This window comes from Chinchilla lanigera, unplaced genomic scaffold, assembly GCF_000276665.1.
Source record: "Chinchilla lanigera isolate Chin_1 unplaced genomic scaffold, ChiLan1.0 scaffold00096, whole genome shotgun sequence".
Taxonomy (NCBI): domain Eukaryota; kingdom Metazoa; phylum Chordata; class Mammalia; order Rodentia; family Chinchillidae; genus Chinchilla; species Chinchilla lanigera.
In genome coordinates, this window is record NW_004955497.1 from 672,524 (window position 1) to 692,361 (window position 19,838).

The window sequence follows — 19,838 nt, forward strand, 5'->3', positions numbered from 1 at the left end:
AAAAAAAAAAAAAAAAAAAAAAAAGCAAAAAAACCAAACAGCAAAAAGTCCAATCGCCAAAAAATCCCCAACAAAATAAAACTTCCAGGAAAAATAACTTTATAACTGTTCTGGGAACAAAGATTCCTTCAACAGGACACAAAAAAGTATTAATAAGAAAAACAAGCAAATAGAAAGTTGAAGTTCATCAACCTAAAGAAGTCCTTGCCCAGTGTGGTGGCGCTCTAGAAAGCTAAGGCACATTTGAGCCCAGCCTGACTTAGTAAGTCTCAGTCTCACTCTCAGTCTCTCTCTCACACAAATAAATGAATAAATGGGGTTGGGGTGTAGTTCAGTGTGGAGGCCCTGGGTTTAATCTCCACGATAGCCAAACCAAAAAAAAAAAAACAATTCCTGTAACTCAAAAATTAGAAGGCAATACTCTTGCTGGAAAGATAAATTTTATGCATAATAAATAAGGTAAGCCTTCACTTAATTAAAAAAACCAAACAAACCCAATTTAAACCAGGCATGGTGGTGAACACCGGCAGTCGCAGCTAAACGGGAGGGTGAGGCAGGCTGATCACTCGCCTTGAGCCTAGGACTGTGAACCTATGGCATGCATGCTGCAGTGGGACACAGAGCTGTCTCTGTCAGCACCTGAGTGAAGTCGCCCAGCACTGCCCCAGCAGCTGAGCATTGCATATTCAGGTTTAACTGCAGTTTTGGCACTCTGGGATAAATAAGTGGGTTCTGGATGCAGTTTGAGCACTTGGTATCTAAAAGGTTTGTCACCACTGGTCTAGTAGTTTGAGGCCAGCTTGGTTAATACAGAAAGACACTCATCTCAAAGAAGAAAAAAGTTAACACGATGGTAAGGGAAAATATTTAAATCCTGTAAAAACTGAGTAAATATTTAAAAGCTTTCTGGGCTGGGGATATAGCTCAGCGGCGCAGCACCAGCCTGGTAAGCGTAAGGTCCTGAGTTTAATTCCTGATACCAAAAAAGAAAAAAAAAAAAAGGAAAATAGAAACAAGCTTTTTTTCTGATAAATGTCAGTATTTATCCAAGCTGGGTCAATGTGAATGACAAAATGGAACTGGATGAGTTCTAAGATAAGTCTGGGTAATATAAGCTAACAGGGTAAAGCTATTATGTCACTTCATCAATTAAAGTTCATTAAAAAGAATTACCTGTTTATATTCATTAATACAACTTTGGCAGCAAAACCTCTTGCGCTGACCTCCAATCAGGATACTGTTTCCCATATTTTTATCAGGCATGTATTCTCCACACTGTTCACAGCAGTTCATTTTTAGACCATTGACCAACCTGTACTTATTAAAGCAATGGTTACTGCACAGCTTGTGAGTTACATTATTAACACTGACTTCATGGCGAACCTAAAAGAGAAACCGAGATTTAGTAACTAGAATACATGGACCAGGTTGTAAAATAGGCAATGAAATAGCTAGTTTCTGCACCAGAAATAAAAAACCACTAGTAATTAGGTCAGTGAAAGAAATATTCAGGAAAAAGATTAGAAACATATTTCTTGTTCTTTCACTTTTTCTTTAATTTCTTTTATTAAACTCAGGACCTTGTGCTTGCCAGGCAGGCGCTTATGCCACTGAGCTATATCCCCCACCCACTTTTTCTTTAATTTCTTTGTGAAATCAAGATTTGCAAAACAAAAATGAAAATTAGTAATAACTTCCTTGATTTGTTTAGCATGACAGGAAACAACTGTTTTGTCTGTCTTTTAGAGACAGGGTCTTGCTATGCAGTTCAGGCTGGCCTTGAGCTCACTTTGTAGCCCAGGATGGTCTTGAACTTGCAATGATCTTCCTGCCTCAGCCTCCCAAGTGCTGGGATTACAGGCGTGTGCCACCACACCTGGCCACTGTTTTTGATATGACCTGCTTACAAGAAACAGATTGGGAATTCTAAGCACAATGGAGTTCACTGCCCTAGCATACTTGTGGGAGAAATCAGTACTCTCCATAATCAGGATGGTATCAGCACGTCAATCAGTGAGGCAGCTCTCAAGGTGGTAACTTGAGAACAAATTGTGGTCTTGATATGCCCAGCTCTGAGGTCACCAACACCGAATTTAGTTACCAAGGACACTGTAAAACGAGGACTGCCTGAATGTGTATTTCTTCTTCTATTAATATGTAAGACTGTAACACCAATTAAATAAAATGAATAAACTACAGAAGAGCACAAATTCATTCTATTTGTTATCCTTTAATTTGGATCTGTTTCCTTTATGTCCTGAAAGTACTACTTTTATAAATGTTTGCAGTACTGGGAGTTGAATGAAGTTTCTCAGCTACATTCCCCAGACTATTTTTAATTTTGGGACTATATCTCACTAAATTGCCTAGGCTGGACTCAAACTTGCAATCTTCCTGCCTCAGCCTCCGGAGTGTTGGGGTTACAGGTGTGGGCCATTATGCTAGCTCTGAAACTACCTATTTTAGTTAGTGTTGCTGATATAAACAAATTCCACCGTAAAACTACTGCCTTGTTTGATTACTAATTGTATAGAAACAATAGATTGGGTGAGGTGGCACACATCTGTAACCCCAGCACTTGGCAGGCAGAGGCAGGAGGGTCATTGTGAGTTCAGGGGCAGGTTAACCTACACAATAAGAAAAACAAACAAGCAAAAATGTGTACTTTCCAGACTTTGTAAAGGGAGTACTTGTTAATAAAATAGTTCTGACATATCATTTATCTTCTTTTTAGCCTCATGGTGTACACTTGAAATATGTGTACATTATGTAAACGACAGGGCTTACAGTACTAAACATTAAAAGCTAAATTATCTGTTAGCATAAATAACAAGTATAAAAATCCAGACCTCTGTGAGTTTACTACAGATTATACATCTTGACTTATTAAAAACTCCTTTTTTAAGATGCTGACTGTCTTCACAGAGAGACACAGATGCACTAGAAAGTTCTTGAAAGGATTTGCTTGATGCCACTGGAGGAAGAACGGCAGCTTTCTTTGTAGATGCAGCTCTGAAACAGAAAGGACAGATACGGAAGTTTAGAACACTGCTTTTTTGGTGCTGGGGACTGAAACCGAGGCCTAGCACATGACAGGCAACTACTCTGCCTCTGAGCTGCACCCTCACTCGATTTAATTATGACCTATTCCTAGGAATCAACTGTGACTTGAAGATGTAGCAAAATCCACTTTTAGTTTCAATGCTCTGCGTTCCTAAATAATACGAAAAGAGAAGATTCCAAGGTTAAAAATTTTTTTTTGTGGCACAAGAACCTTGCTATAGTTCTTTAGCTTTCCGGAAGCATTCAAAATGGTGGTAACAATTTGACAGAACTAAGAAAAGGGCAGGGGCAGAAGCAGAAGCAGTGCCAGAGAACGTGGCAATATATTTCCATTTTCTGGCCAAGAGAAAGGACAGTATGAAGCAGTCCAAAGCTCTGACACTACTATAGGTTAAGTCAGATTCAATAAACTTGAGGATACCCCTGAAATAGTTCTACCAATGAATCTGCAGTTACATTTCCTTATGAGCTAGTACTCAACCATAGAGAAAATTGTTGAAAGTTACCGCTTACTTTTTACATATTACATTTCGTGTCTTTCGAGTACGTTTGTGAGAAAAGGAAGAGAGGCAAGTAGTTGAACAGAAGAGGTGAGCTGATCCTTTCCGCTGGTAAGCTGTTTGTCCCTTCTGTAAAGGATTTTTGCAGTTTGCGCAAGTGATTTTTGCTGGTTTAGTGGGCTGCTGTTGGGCAGAAGGCTGGAAAATCTGTTTAGGAAGTGAGGCCACTGGTGAGAGAGAATCCACCCCTGGCCGTTTCTGATTACGGGGAAATGATGCTGACTGGGAGATCCAAGAATCTGAAAATATGAGGTACACAAGAAAAAGTCATGTAATAAATCAAAACTTACATCAGAAAAATATTTTAAATTTCCAGTACTAAATATTTTAAAGAGACAGCCACACATGAAGTGACTGAAATATATGGTGAATATTTCAAAATTATGAAAAAATTATTACAATAAAAGACGTGTAACTATTAAGCCTTCCCAACACTCCCATTTGGTGTGGACAGACTTTTCCCATCATTCAGGCCATTCTGTGGGGCAGTCCTAAAAGCACTCAATCAGTGTCTTTAGGAGGTGCGATCAAACATACGGTGAATGCCACTGCTGAGTGCCATCTAACACAAAGGCAGGCTCGTGAAAACAGCAGTGTCCTAAACCACCTTATTCACTGTATCTGACACATGCAACTTCTAGCTCTTCCCCAAAGTCAAAATGATCACGAAAGGCAAAGTTTCTGAGTCAATTAAGGACACTGAGGCAGCCATGACAGTATAACTAAGATACCCACAGAAGAGGACTTGCTGAACTGCCTCAAAAAGTGGCAAGAACAATGGGGTAAGTGTGTTTGAAGCAAGGTGGAGTATTTTAAGGGGGATTAATGGCAAAGTATCTTTCACTAATACAATTTCTTTAAATATTCACTAAATGTAGTTACAGCTGGGCAGTCTTGATGAATAATCTAGAACTACACACTTTGTATTCCAAGGAAAGGGTAGTCCCTTGTGCCAACAACAATAAAGCAAATGGTGGCCCTTACAACTGTGCAGTGCAGTAGCCATCAGCTATTAAATCAGATTCCCTATCTTCAAAATGTGTTTCCTGGCCTGGGGTGAGGCTCAGTGGTACAGGGCTTTCCTAGTAGAGCTCAGGCCCTGAATTTTGAGTGTTGCCTGGATTCAATGGCAACACCCAAAAGGAAACAACTCCCCCACCAAAGAACTCCCAAAATGTGTCTCTTGAATTTACTGACGTATACATGTATATGAAGATGGTTCCTTTTTTTGTGGTGAAGGGGATTGAATCTAGGGCCTTGTGTTTGCTAGGTAAACATCTAACACATTCCCAGCCTGCTGTGTTTTGTCTCTTTTAGCTATAAGAAAGCAGTTAAACCTAAACTCATCACTGTGTAAGAAATGAATGAGATAACACAGTCATGAAGCACTGTGTGCACACAGGAGACATTTACAATCTATCAGATACCTTTCTTTCGAACAGGAAAATATAAATATATCTATAGAAGCAAAGGATATGAAAAACACAGATAATTACAGTGAAAGCTTGGCTATCTAGAAACACTGGAGAAATGTGCTAAGTCTGGTACTTTACATATAATATTTATGAAAAACTAAAAGCATACACAAAAGTTGAAAATTTTTTTATACCTGAAACCCATATAAAGCCAGGAAAGCCTGTAAGTGGTGCAAGCCTGTAATCTCAGCATCAGAAGGCTGAGGGACGAGGATTGCTGAGTTCAAGGCCAGCCTGGGCTACAAAGTCAGTTCGAAGACAGCCTGAACTGCATAGTGAGAACCTGTCTCAAACTAAACAACGCCCCCCTCAAAACCAACCCACCTTTCCCCACAAAAAGCAAAACCCATATACCCACCAACTGAACTCAACACTATTTTATCTGACAATGCTTTGTCACACCTTTCCATCTATTACTGTCTTAACAATTAATCCATCATTTTTGTGTGTATCAACAAAACTGCAGACATTAGTATATTTCCTTTCAAAATGTGCTTGATGTTAACACATTCTTTCTACAATTATCACTCAGCCTTCTAGAATACTATTCAGGGCCAGGGATATAGCTCAGCAGCACAGTGCCTGCCTGGCAAGCATGAGGTCCTGAGTTCAATTCCCAGGACCAAAATACACACACACATGCGCGCGCGTGCGCGCGCGCACACACACACACACACCCCTAAACACTACTGCTCTACTGCTTTAATAAGGTTATCCAGGACCACACACACACACACACACACACACACCCCTAAACCCCCGAACACTACTGCTTTAATAAGGTTATCCAGGACCGACATACATTTCCTAACCTATCGTATTCTCAAGTTGGTATAGGTGAAGTGCTTCTTCAATTTGAACATGCATATGAAACCACTTAAGCAAGACAAACAGGGGCCACAGCCAAGCATAGTGATACATGCTTGTAATCTTAGCACTCAAGGGGCTGAGGCAGGAGGATTGCCCTACATTTGAGGCCAGCCTGGGATACATAGTTCAAGGACAGCCTGAAGTCCTGACGCAAAAAAAAGATCCTGACACATACACATACACACACAAAAAGAGAGAAACAGGAATTTTTAAGGTATACAGTATTTTCAACTCTATTCAAAGACAGCTTTTGTCATCATTAATGGGCCTCCAACTGCTCCCAAAGCCTCTCACAATGCTACTGTCACTAACAAGAGCATCTCCCTTCACTTCTAAATTGCCACCAACTCTAACTTTGTCTTATTTTCAGATTCTTTTATTTTACAAGTACAAGCAAACCAAACAACAAGAGGAATGCATTTATTTTTCAGGATGATATGCTGGTAAATCTTTATCTAAATAAACTATATTAAAGAGAATGTTTCTTTCCTATTTTTTTTTTTTCTTCTGGTGGTACTGAGTATTAAACCCAAGACTGCACAGGCTAGGTAAGTACTCTACCACTGAGCTACATCCTCCCAGCCCCAATCTGTCCTGGTTTACAATTATTCCATTAGTAAAAACAGCATGTTGCTCCATTCCAAACAGAACAGAAAGTACACATTCATGCACAGAACATGCAATCTGGGATAAAACTTTCTGTGCACCAACCTGACGGCAAACTAGGCTTAACAAACAGAGGTAAAAGCGAAACGTAAGATTTGTCATTACAGTTGGTACGGGAGAAATAAAACCTTGCCAAAGGTAGTTTAGTGTTGTGGACTTACCCACAATTAGAGGGAATATATATACATACGACTGTGGTAAGTGTGTTGCTGAGAATTGAACCCAAGGCCTCTCATATGCCAGGCAAATATACCACCACTGAGCTAGATTCCCAGCCCAGATAGAATTATGGAAAATGAGCCATCAACTATACTGCTCAAGACATAATTTTGAAAGTATTTCTTATTTAGTTGGTTTTATTTTTTGAGAGACAGCTTTGGTATGTAGCTCGAGCTACCCTTGAACTCACTATGTAGCCCAAGCTGGCCCTGAACTTGAGTCTATCCGCTTGCCTCAGCCTCCCAAATGCTGAGATTACAGGCATGTGCCAGCATGCCTGTTTTTTATTTAGTTTTGTTGCACGCCTAAAAGTAATCTATCTTTTGTTTAGACTTCAACTATTTAATTTTTCCTAAAGTTTCTAGAAAATGAGCCTAGTCAGGTGTGGTGGCATATGCCTGCAATCCTAGTAATCTGGGAGGTTAAGGAAGGGGATCACAAATTTGAATCCAGCCCAGGAAATTAAGCGAGACCCTGTCTCAAACATTTTTAAAAAGCTGAGGGATTTGGCTTAGTGAAAAGGCTGTAGGTTCAGTCTCTAGTGCCTCAAAAAAAAAAAAAAAAAAAAAAAAATCATCAAATGTTACCTTTTTAAGTGCTGGGGACTGAACCCAGGGGCTCACGCATGCTAGGAAGACATGCACTCTATCACTGGGCTACACCCTAGTTCCCCAAACAAAATTCAAAATAGGGAGAAGTTACACATCAGTCTAAATCCTTCAATTTATTGTAGGGGAAATTAAGATACAGAAGTTAGGTGTTCATTAAGTATGGAGTAGATCTACTATTCAAATTCTGGTTGTTATTCATGTCTTCCTCCAACTACATTCTGCCTAAAATCTTTTAGTACATCTTTAGGGTTGGTCTGCTAAGGAGTTTTCTCAGTGCTTCGATGTTTTTTCTGTTGTTTTACCATTATCCTGTATCCCATAAATATGTAGAATTACTTTATGTTAACGAAAAATGACTGAAAAAAGTATAATGAAATACATCCTACAGAGTTGCATTACCATCAAAGGCAAGTGTGATTTATAAGCCTGTTTTTCATAACATTTGTTCTGTTGCTATTATTTTATTATAGGGTCTATTACTTGATGTTTAAGAGGGACTCATGTATTTGTAATTCTTCTGCTTTGGTCGCACAAAGTAAAGTGCTTGGATTATAGGAAAGTACAAACATAGGTATCTTAAGAGCAAAAGACAATTATTTAAATAACTGCACAACTACCACCCAAATAAATATACAAAATATTTCTAATATCTGTTATCCTAATTTCCTTGCCAGTCAGAAATTTTCTTCCCATTTCATAAGCCACTTGTATTGATTTCTACCAGCAAACATTAATTTTACTTTATTTGGTACTGGGAATCGATCTTAGGACCTTGTGCTTGCCAGGCAGGCGCTGTGCCGCTGGGCTAAATCCCCAGCCCCACAAAAATCATACAGTATACACTTTTTTGTTTCGTTTCCTTAGCCCTATATTTTGTTGAAGTGCTGCCCACTGCACATAGGAAGTTTTGTTTTCAGGCAGTGCTGGGAATGGGACTCTACCACTGAGCTACATCTCCTGAAATGGTCTTTCATGGTTTCTAAGTATTTCATTCCTTTCTAGTGTGGATAAACATTTGGATTCCTTTTTTTTTTCCTCCGGTACTGGGAACCGAACTCACGACCTTGCGCTTGCCAGGCAGGCACTTTGCCGCTGAGCTAAATCCCCAGCCCCTGGATTTCTTTTTTTGAGACACGGTAGTTGACGCTGACTTTGAACTCACTATGGAGCTAAGGTTGGCCTCGAACTTGCAGTGATCCTGCTGCCTCAGCCTCCAGAGTGCTAGGATTACTGGTGTGTGCCACTATGCTAAGGTCAGTTTTTGACTATGATTTGCCTACATGCCTTTTTTGAGTGCTGGAGACCAAACCTAGGTCCTTCAGGTGGGTATTGTGGTGCATGCCTGCACCCTGGCACTCAAGGTAGCCAGGCAGGTGGGTAGAAAATTAAAACTCCAGATTGTGTAATTTAAGAGACCTACCTGAACAATTTAAAAAGGAACAGGAATGTAGCACAGTGTAAAGGCCTTGGACTCAATCCCTAGTACTACCCTGGCCCCCCAAAGGCAATCTACGGTCTTGCGCATATTAGTTATTATTTTTAACGAAAAACAAAAAACTCCGAGGCTCTGGATAACGTTAGCACTTCAATTCAAAGACTGTGGGACTCGGTGGTTTCTTGGTGGCCCCGGGAGAAAACGGGTTAGAAAATAAAGACAAGAGACAATAGCCAGGGTCAGGTGGAGTTACCTCTTACCTGATGAGCAAGAGGTCAGACCTCAACAGTAGGGGCATTTATTTTTTATTTTTTTTCCGGTACTGGGAATCGAACTCACGACTTTGCCCTTGCCCTTGCCAGGCAGGCGCTGTGCCGCTGAGCTAAATCCCCAGCCCCCAAGGGGCATTTATTTTATACACTTGCAAAGTTAGTATCCTGAGAATAATGTTGCCTAGCAACTAACAACTGCAATTGTCCCGCAGGATGCCTTTTTCAATACTGAGGTAGCCTGACCGCCTGACGCACTCTGGTTCTGTCCTGTTCTCACACACATGACCAATAAGCAGCTCCAGAGGCTACCAACGTAAGACTGGGGGTTCTGACCAGCACTCCTCCCTGTGGACCCCTCGGGAGTCTACTGAATAGTCTAGCTTCTAGCACCCTTTTCTGGAAATGAACACACAAAACGAGGGAAAAGCAAGCAGAACCGCAAGTACCAGAATTATTGCTAAAGTTTCTTGGATCTTATAACCCTAACTTTTCTCAGTGGAATTGTAGCTATATGATGCTAATAAAATAGATAAGATGTACTGTATAAAAATACCTGAGATATGTAAGATACATACGATGAAATACATAGGATACAGAGCATATATAAAATTCTGTATTTTATGTTGTCTCTTTTTTCCTTGTTCTCAGAAGCAAGAGGAATCACCTAGTTTTCAGTAGTATACTCCCTAAAATCAGTAGCACGGGTAGAAATGTTTATAACACTGTAGAAGTAAACAGAGCAATTTCTTTATTTTCTGTAGTGAGTTTTTTCTATTTATACCAGGTGAGTTCAATCCACAGCCTGTATGTGGCCCTAGGTAGCTAGTAAACATTGCCCCACAAGATCATGAACTATTAACATTATCATGTAATTTTTAGTGGCATGTTTCATGACTTGACTGTGATGCTTGAACATAAACGTGCCCAAAACATGTCTTTTTCACTCAATATGGCTCACCCTGATTGGTGTGGTGGCGCATGCCTGTAATTCCATCACTCTGAGCCTGGGGCAAGAGGACTGCCTAAACTACACAGTGAGTTCAAGGCCAGTCTGGACTACGTAGCGAGAGCCTCTCTCAAAAAAAAAAAAAAAAAAAAAAAACGGCCAACACAAGCCAAAAGGTTGGACCCCCATGCTCTATATAAAGGTATATGGTGGGGATGGGGATTTAGCTCAGCGTCACAGCGCCTGCCTGGCAAGCGTGAGGTCGTGAGTTCGATTCCTGGTACGGGAAAAAAAAAATTGCCAAACAACAACAACAACAAAACCAAACAGAAAGGTATACGGTGAGTGAACTTTTACTCAAGTAATTTACTCTAAAGTTTAATGAAAGAATTAAATGCCTCAAAGGTCCATTCTAATGAACATAATTCTGATTTTATAAAATAAAATGCATGGTTTTACATATATAATCCTTACCCTTTTTGGTGTGGGAAGGAGATTCCAGAAAACCTTCAATTTAAATAAAAGGGAAGCACATAGCAACTAAAGGAAAGACATCCTGGGGCTGGGGATTTAGCTCAGCGGCACAGTGCCTGCCTGGCAAGCGCAAAGTCGTGAGTTCGACTCCCGGTACCGGAAAAAAACAAACAAAAAAAAGACAAGACATCCTGGGGAGCTTTGACTTCAAATAAGAACAGCAATACAGTAATACACAATAATACAAACACTGCCACCTTATTCTCAATTTCCTGGTAAAACTGATTCGTTTTACTAATGATTGCACACAAGAACAAAATCTAGGGTTATAATACTAAGAACAGGCAGCTTTTACTGTGATATATTCAAGGTAAACAGAAAAATAGCAACAAAAATATATTAAGCGATGTACTACTTCTCTTGAAGCTGGGAATACGGTTTTTCCTTTTGAAATGAAATTTGAAAGAGGAAAAATTATATACAGCAATGTTTCCAGATTTCTATTGTCAAGGTGTAAGTACTAAGATTTTAAAACCCCTACTTACTCTTAACTTAAAATCGGGATATATGCTGGGTGTGGTGGCACATGCCTGTAATCCCATCACTTGGGAGGCTGAGGCTGGAGGATCACAAATTCGAGCCCAGCCTGTGCTACACAGTGAGTTCAAGGCCAGCCTGGATTATACAGCAAGACCCTGACTTAAAAAAAAAAGTCTGGATATAGATATGAATCTTTCATAATTAGTGGTATGACAAGAAAAACAATACAAAGTAACTAAAATTGTTATTATGTTACTTTAAGAAAGCCAGACTGGATACAGCACATGGTGGCACACAACTGTAAATCTAGCACTCTGGGAGGCTAATAAGGCCAGAGGATCATAAATTTGATCCCAACCTATTTAAAAAACAAACAAACCAGCAAACAAATAACCAAGAAAAAACAAACAAAAATGGCTGGGGATGTAGCTCAGTGTAAAGGTCCTTGGTTCAATTCTAACACTGCCAAAAAAGAAAATAAATGAATTTACATATTTGCTGGGCATGATGATACATGCTGTAATTTCAGAAGGCTAAGGCAGAAAGATTATAAATTGGAGACCAGCTCTGCTAACTTACTACCAAGATCCTGTCTCAAAATCAAAAAGGTCTGGGAACATCATTCAATAGCAGAGCCCTTGCCTAGTATGAGGTGTGGGAAGAGTTATTACACATTTTTACAGAGAATTTCTAAAATTATTCTTTAAAGTCACTGAATATATAATCTTATAGTCCAGAGCCCCCAAGTACTCTCACATGTATGGCGAAAACACTTAAAGAATTAGTCTGACTGACAGTCCAGTGACACAGGACACACAACAAAAATTTTATTTGAAATGGACTTTTTATCTGATCCTTACAAAATATAAATCAGACTCCTTCTGATACCTCAAACCACTTGTTTATTTAGGACTGATTCTATGTTTAGCATTTCCAACACTTGCAAAAACGGAGAAAAACGGTGTAATCACTAGTGCATTTTTCCTCTCACTATTGCATGTTCACATTAACAATGTACTCTGGCTCACTGTAGAAACACTGCAAATGTCACTTCAAGCTCAGTGTGTCTAAACCTGAACGTATCATGTTACTCTACCTGCTCCATGTATCCCTAAATCACATTTCTTTAGCAAAATGTGGCAGTTCTACTGTACTAACATTGCCTTGGAAGTGACTGTACGCCCAAGAAAGCTTCAAACATCTTCGCCATCACCTGATAAATGTGAACATTCTCTTTAGAATCCTGGATGAAAAATTTCTTTGGTACTGGGCACTGAACTCAAGGCCTTCACAACGAATTACATCTATAGCCTTTTGTCTTTCTGCCTCAAATTTTTAAAAGGGGTAGGGATGTAATTCCATTGGAAAGTACTTACCTAGCACGAGGGATACCCTAGGTTCAATCCCTAGCACCACACACACACATACATAGAAGTTTAGTATCATGCCTTTATAAAACCCAAACATCACCTTTATTCGTGGGTACTATTCTAATACCAGCTGATAATGCCTTCATACAATTCTGAGACTAAGCACTCAGAATAAGACATCAGACCCAACAGGTTTAAAGACACAGTCCCCAGCAAAACTTTGGATACCACTTACACTTTTGGTCAATTTGCTAGAAATCTGAAAGGGTCTTGTGCACCCTGCCAAGGACTGATAATCTGCTAGGAAAACTCACAGGACTAAAGAATGCTCTACAGTTAAAATTTCAGCTTTATTGTATATACAAGATACAAATCAGGAACAGCTAAAGGAAGAGACACACGAGACAAGTATGGGAGGGCCTTAAATTCAGAGCTTCCAGGCCAGCTCTCTGTGCAATCAGGTAGTATTACTCTCCTGGAACACTGATTAATTCACCAGCTAAGACGACAGCACTGAGCTAATGTTTGTAGTTTTACAGGGGTCTCATTTCATAGGCATGATTGACTTAGTCACTGGCAATGTGACCAAGCTCAATTTATAGCTTGCCTTCCCTCCCAGAGTTTGGGCTACCTGAAAATCCCCAATTCTCTACTCACTTAGTCGATCCATCTTGAATTACCTCATTACTTAGCAGGGAAGCAAAAGACATCTCTAATATTTGGAAAAATTCAAGAATTTAGATTCACCCTCCCAAGAACCAGGGACAAAGGGTATTAACAAAAACAAAATTTCTTTGGCAGTGCTAAAAATCCACTCCAGGACCTTGTGCACACTAAGCAGGTACTCTACCTCTGAGCTGTATCCACAGCCTTAAATTCCTCATTTTGAACAGGTATCTTTGATGAAACACTAAAGTTGCTCATTTTCTCCTCCTTTTCTTGTTACGCTAGGTATTTACCCAAGGGCCATGCACATACTAGGCCAGCACTCTGCTATACCCCCAGCCTAAAACAGTAAATATTGTTCATTTTACTAAATTTCAGTCTCTGACTACATCTTAATATTCTGTCTCACAAACTGGGAAACATGTATAAAGTATCTCTTTCATACCAAAACGTAACAGTTCTCATAAGGAAAAGCAAAAACGTACTTCGTAATTGTTTTCTGTCTCTTTGAGACAGGGTTTTTAGACCAATGGACTTTAAAGCAATAGCATATAAACATTCATCATACAGTTTCAGGTTCCACTCCTTGAGACAGGCCCTCTGTATGAAGTTCACACAGACCTTGGATTCACTATATACCAGACTGGCCTTTAACCTGTGATCTTTCTGCCGCATACTCCAGGGTAGGTGGGACTACAGGTGTGTACCACCAAATGTGGTTAAGAACTCTTAAAAACTACTAATTTTTCATGTAAACCCAGCACTTTTGGATGATGAGACCGGGTGACCACAAATCTGAGCCCACCCAGTTCAATTCAGCAAGACCCACCTCAAAATAAAAAAATAGCTGGGGATATAGCTCAGTGAGAAGGGCCTGAGAGATCCAACCCTAGCACCACAAAGGCGAACAAACAAACCCCAAAAAACTAATTATTAACTTCTGGTGCCAAGTCAAAAGCAAGATATTCATAACTACCGAAAAACACTATTCAAGTACTGTACTCTCCTTCAATCAGACTTTTTTTTTGAGACTGAGTCTCACTTGTGTAGTTCAGGCTGGCCTTGAACTCATGGTGATCCTTCTGCCTCAGTCTCCTGAATGCTAGGATTAAAGGCATGTCCACCATGCAGGGTTCAGACTTTTCTTATACTGCAAACAAAACAAGATTCTAAGATATATAATGTAGAAATTGATGTAACAAATTAGATATACTTTTTTTTTTTTTTTTGGTCTTTTTGAGACAGAGTCTCGCTATGAAGTCCAGGCTGACCTCGAACTCGCAACTATCCTCCTGCCTCAGCCTCCTAAGTGCTGGGATTACAGGCATGCGCCACCACACCCGGCACTTCATTATTTTCTATTAAAGGAAGATTTTAAAGAGATTTGTGTGACAATGTTACTCTTTTATTACATTTTCTGAAATTATTTTTTCATTAAAAATATTTATTGCTAGCTGGGTGTGGTGGCGCACACCTGTAACCCCAGCACTTATGAGGCAGAGGCAGGAGGATTGCTGTGAATTGGAGCCCAGCCTAGGCTATATAGGGAGGTCAAGGTCAGCCTGGGCTACCTAGTGAGACCCTGTCTCAAAAAACAAAACAGGGATAGGGATACAGCTCAGTGGCCTAAGCGCTTGCCTGGCAAGCCTGAGGTCATGAGTTCAATTCCTGGTACCATACAAAACAACAAAAAATTTATCACTGAGGCAGGGAGGATCACTACAAGTTTGAGGCCAGTCTGTATTATATAGTGAGACCCCATCTCAAACACACACACACATACACAAAACATTTATTGTGATAGTGGCATATGCTTATAATCCCAGCACTCAGAGGCTGAGGCAGGATGATTACAGGTATGCACCAACATGCCTCCCTAAAACATTTTTTAAATGAAAAAAACAAAGAAAGAAAGAAAAATTTACAACTAAAGAAAAAATTAAAAAAGGCAAAATGACTAAGAAGAAATGAAAAAAAAATTCCCCAAAAAATTAAAAAAAGAAAAAAATTAGAGGTCAAAGGCTGAAAGCAATTGAACTACAGTGGCTACTTGCATATACAGGGATAGATGACAGAGAGTTTTATTTCCAAGTCCAGAACGATTTTTTCCAAATATTCAGTAACCATCATATAGTATTCTCATAAGCAGAGTAAAAGGTGAAAAACACACTTTTAAAGAAAAAACACTGGAATTCCATTAAGCAGAACAAGTGATTAGATTCGCAGGTTCTTCTAGATACTTTTCAGTCCTTTCCTAAAATTCAACAAGCCAAAAAGCACTAGCATGGTCAAAAACCAGTACCAATTTCCACTTTAATCCATGTGAGTCCTAGAAAATCCACAAAAAGGAACTGCTATTTACTTTGTTTTTCTAGTTCACTATCAATCTTCTAGTTCTACCACATTTACTTTTTATTTTTGTTTCTAGGGATTACACCCAAAACCTCAGCATACTAAGGAGAAAGTGTTACCACTGAACTATACCCCCAGCACTACAATTTTTATATTAAAACAAATATTGCTGGCCATGGTGGCACACACCTATAATCCCAGCACTCAGGAGGCTGAGGCAGAAGGATTGCTGAGTTGGAGGCCAGCCTGGGCTACATTGTGAGTTCAAGGGAGGACTCAACTACATAGCAATACTGTATCTCAAAAATCAAAAAAGAAGACAAAACCCCCCAAAAAACAAAACCCAGTAGTGGTTGTAATAACTCTGAGGGCTACTACATTTTAGATGTAAATATGGCTAGTATCTCCAAATTTCAGAGATGAAGTACATTTTACAGGTACGTTAAGTAAAAGATTCTTAACACAAGAGAGAAATAAAATCATTCATATAGTATGTAAGTAAGTTACAAATATAAACTAGGTGTGGTGGTACACATCTGTAATCCTAGCACTTTAGAGGCTAAGGCCAATCTGGGCTACCTGGTGAGTTCAAGGTACATAGTGAGACTGTGTCTCAAAAAATAAAAACCAGGGGCTGGGGATTTGGCTCAGCGGCAAAAGCGCCTGCCTGGCAAGCGCAAGGTCGTGAGTTCCGTTCCTGGTACCAGAGAAAAACCAAAAAAAAAAAAAAAAAAAAAAAAAAAAAAAAAAAAAAAAAAAAAAAAAAAAAAAAACCAAAACCAAAAGGGTAGCCAAAAGTTTATTTACTTGAGGTAGAAGGAAGATATCACTTACTGCTTACCAGGATTATGCTGAGTTGTAAATCCTTCATTCTGAAATACATCTCCTGCCATATTCATTCTACCAGGATTAAAAGGTCCTACTCCAGTCTTGGTCTGTGAAGTTAAAGATGGGGTGTATGTTTGTATATTAACACCAAAATTACTTGACTGCAGTCCGTAAGAGACATCTCCCAAGTTGGCATTCTATAGTGCTGTTACAAAGTGGGATTAAGTTCATATCTCGCCCAGCATTCAGAGCTTACACCTGTTTCTAATGTTGTAACATTAGTAATATGCATTTCAGAGTCTGGTTCTGTAGTGATAACACTATTACCCATTCCTGCATTTACCTTACTTCTTGAACGACTGGATGTGGAGAAATCCAAATCTTTGGTACTGTTTTTAGTTCCAGGAAGTCCCCACTCAGTAAAACTGGACAAATTTTTTTTCTCCCCTCCATTTGTTTCTATGTCCTCATCATCAATAACAATCGTCTCACACATACTTCCTTTTTGAGAAGCCAAATCTCTTGAAAAAGGCAGAATTAAGGAACAATTTCCTTGTGGCTTTTCATGTTTTGATGATGTAAGTACAAAGTTTCTTTGATCAGCTATTGCTGGAGCAGAATTTGAAGGAGGTTGTATAGATTCAATAAATACAACATCATCATCATCTTCCACTGATGGGTTTTTAGATCTACTGACTAAAGGACTAGTAGGAACACATGAATTTCCTACATCCATGAGACTAGCTGTCATGGCTGTGCTCCCTAATCCAGCAGGTGTGTGGTCAGTCAAGTCAAATCTTCCCACTGATGATTCATCCATTCCAAATAACCTGTAAGAGACTCAGAAAAGAAAAAAAGAAATTATTATTTTGTTTTACATTTCATCACAAAAAAGTAAACAACACAGGCAGAATTTTAAAATTTTTTCTTTATTTCCTTTTTTAGGGGTAGGTTGTTTTGAGATTGGCTTTAAAACTTGTGGTTCTCCTGCCTCAGCTTTCTGGGTAACGGGATTACAGGCCTGCGCTCCCACTGTTATCTTTTTAAAATCTTTTCTTATTATTTTGGTTTTTTGACACAGGGTCTCATTGTGTAGCCCAGGTTGGCCTCAGACTTCCAACAACCCTCCTGCTTTGGCCTCCCACATGCTGGGATTACAATCATCTCCCACCATGCTTAGACCAAAGTCTTATCTCAACTTTTAGAGAAAAAACTGATAATCATTCTGCTTTTCATTTCCTCTTCATTTTCCTGTATTAAAAACCACTTAAAACTTACTTCTATGGAGTTTGATGGAAATTAATTATGCAATCTTTGGCAGACTTTCAAAAATATCTGTTCAATTGATAGTACTCATTACATCAACATTTGAATTAGAAAGGGTAAAAAATTCTATTAAGTATTCATAACCCAGAGTCTGTTATAACGACTAATCCAGTGTTTGTTGTCACTGTTTTTCCAAATTGCTTCCAATACAACTGTGATTATATTTTTCTAAATCTTTCTGGTCCTTGCCCAGGAATCTAAAGTCCTTTTGTGTTAAGATATTATGTTATAAACATTTTATGTACAATTCTCAGAATACCACCATAATGATCAGTATAATTTTTTCCATTTTTTCCCCCCATACCGGGACTCGAACTCACGACCTTGCACTTGCCAGACAGGCGCTGTGCCGCTGAGCTAAATCTCCAGCCCCCTTTATAGAGAACAAAAAATTGAGATTTGGAGAAGCAAACTAGATTGTTCCAGGTAGATCTAGGTAGGAATTAAATTCAGGACTCTAAGTCCACGCTACAAATTCTTCCTTTCTTTTCCTGAGACAGGGTCTTACTATGTAATTCAGGCTGGTCTTGAACTCAAGGAGATCCTCCTCCCTCACCCTGGGATCATAGGCATGTGTCACCAGGCCCAGCAGGGCCATAAATTCTTGACTACTCCTGTTATACTCAACAAACATTTGTGCCAGCTTTAGTGACACACACCTGCAATCTTAGTAGGTTGAGGTATGAGGATCTTTGAGTTCAAGGCCAGTGTAGGTTATAAAGTGAGTTCAAGGCCAGTTTGAACTATATATAGCAAGACTCTTTTATATCTATCTACCTAGTATACACTATGATGAAAAACAAATCAATAAACAAAAGTCAATAGTGTTCCTGTACACCAAAAATGAAGACACCAAAAAGGAAATCAGGAAAACTATTCCATTCCCAAAGCTCCCAAATAAATAACTAGGAATCAACCTCCCCAAGGAGACTACTATAATGAAAATTACAGAACTCTAAAAAAGTAACAATATGCAATGGAATTACAATGGTGAACTCCTACCATTTTTGCTAGTGAAACTCTGTATTATCTCTACTGTTTTATCGAAGAGAAATACTTTCTTATTCCCTATAATGGTTTGAGCAATCTTTCATTCTTACATCTGGTAGTCTGAGCAATGTAGTTAAGGATAGCGATATGTAATATAACAACCACTGTTGATTCATATTATTTTGTCTTGAGACTCTGTATCACTTTGTTCTTGCTTTGATTTGTTTATGTTTGTGATACTGATACGCTGCTACTGTTCTATTTCCTTGTTTCTCATTTACTACTCTCTTAAAAATAAAAAAAAATTATAGAAAAAAATAAAATTTATAGAAAATTTGGGTGTGGTGGCAGAGGCCTGTAATCCTGACACTCTGGGCCTCTGAGGGAGGAGGATGGCAAATTTGAGGTAAGCCTGGGCAATTAGCAAGATCCTGTCTCAAAATGAAAGAACGGATGGATCGACTGATGATTTGGCTCAGTGTGACGCCTCTGGGCTCAATCTTTAGTAACACATTAAAAAAAAAAAGAAAGAAAAGAAAATTCATATGAAACCAGAAAAGGGGCAGAAGAGCGAAAGCAATCCTGAGCAAAAAGATCAAACCTGTAGACATCCTGATACTGGATTTCAAATTATATTTCACGGAAACACCCCCATGCAACTAGATCATCTGATTTTTGACAGAGGCCAAAAACATCTGGGAGAAAAAAACAGCCTCTTCAACAAATGGTGCTAGTAAAACTGGATACTGATCTGCAAAAGACTGAAACTAGACCCTATTTCTCACCCTGTACTAAAATCTAATCAAACTAGGTTTGACCAGACTGGTTTGACCAAACTAGTTTGAAAGACCAGACATATATACAGAAACTCTACAACTGCTGGACGGTAACAGGGGAAACACTTGAAGACAAGACATAAAATGTTCCCAAATAGAATTCCAACAGCTCAAGAAATAATATCAAGAATTAACAAATGGGATTACAACAGATTAAAGTTTCTACATAGTATAGGAAACAATAGAGTGAAGAAAAAATACATAAAAATTTTTGCTAGCTACTCTTTTGATAGAAGACTAGTAACTTCTATCTAGTGGTTGTGACTGCTTTTAATACCAGCACTTGGGAGGCTGAGGCAGAAGGATCCCGACAAGTTTGAGGCCAACATAGTGAGTTTA

At 39.1% G+C, this 19,838-nt stretch overlaps 1 protein-coding gene across 1 annotated transcript in view; it reads right to left on the reverse strand.

Annotated features, from left to right (window-relative positions):
• Positions 1–19,838, reverse strand: part of Zmym5 (zinc finger, MYM-type 5) — a gene marked incomplete at its 5' end in the record, with an annotated part of 33,391 nt that overhangs the window by 8,142 nt on the left and 5,411 nt on the right. The window contains 5 exon segments of the mRNA XM_013505501.1: positions 1,174–1,383; positions 2,850–3,012; positions 3,577–3,862; positions 16,361–16,454; positions 16,691–17,177. Of these exon segments, the coding sequence (XP_013360955.1) occupies positions 1,174–1,383; positions 2,850–3,012; positions 3,577–3,862; positions 16,361–16,454; positions 16,691–17,177 (1,240 nt within the window).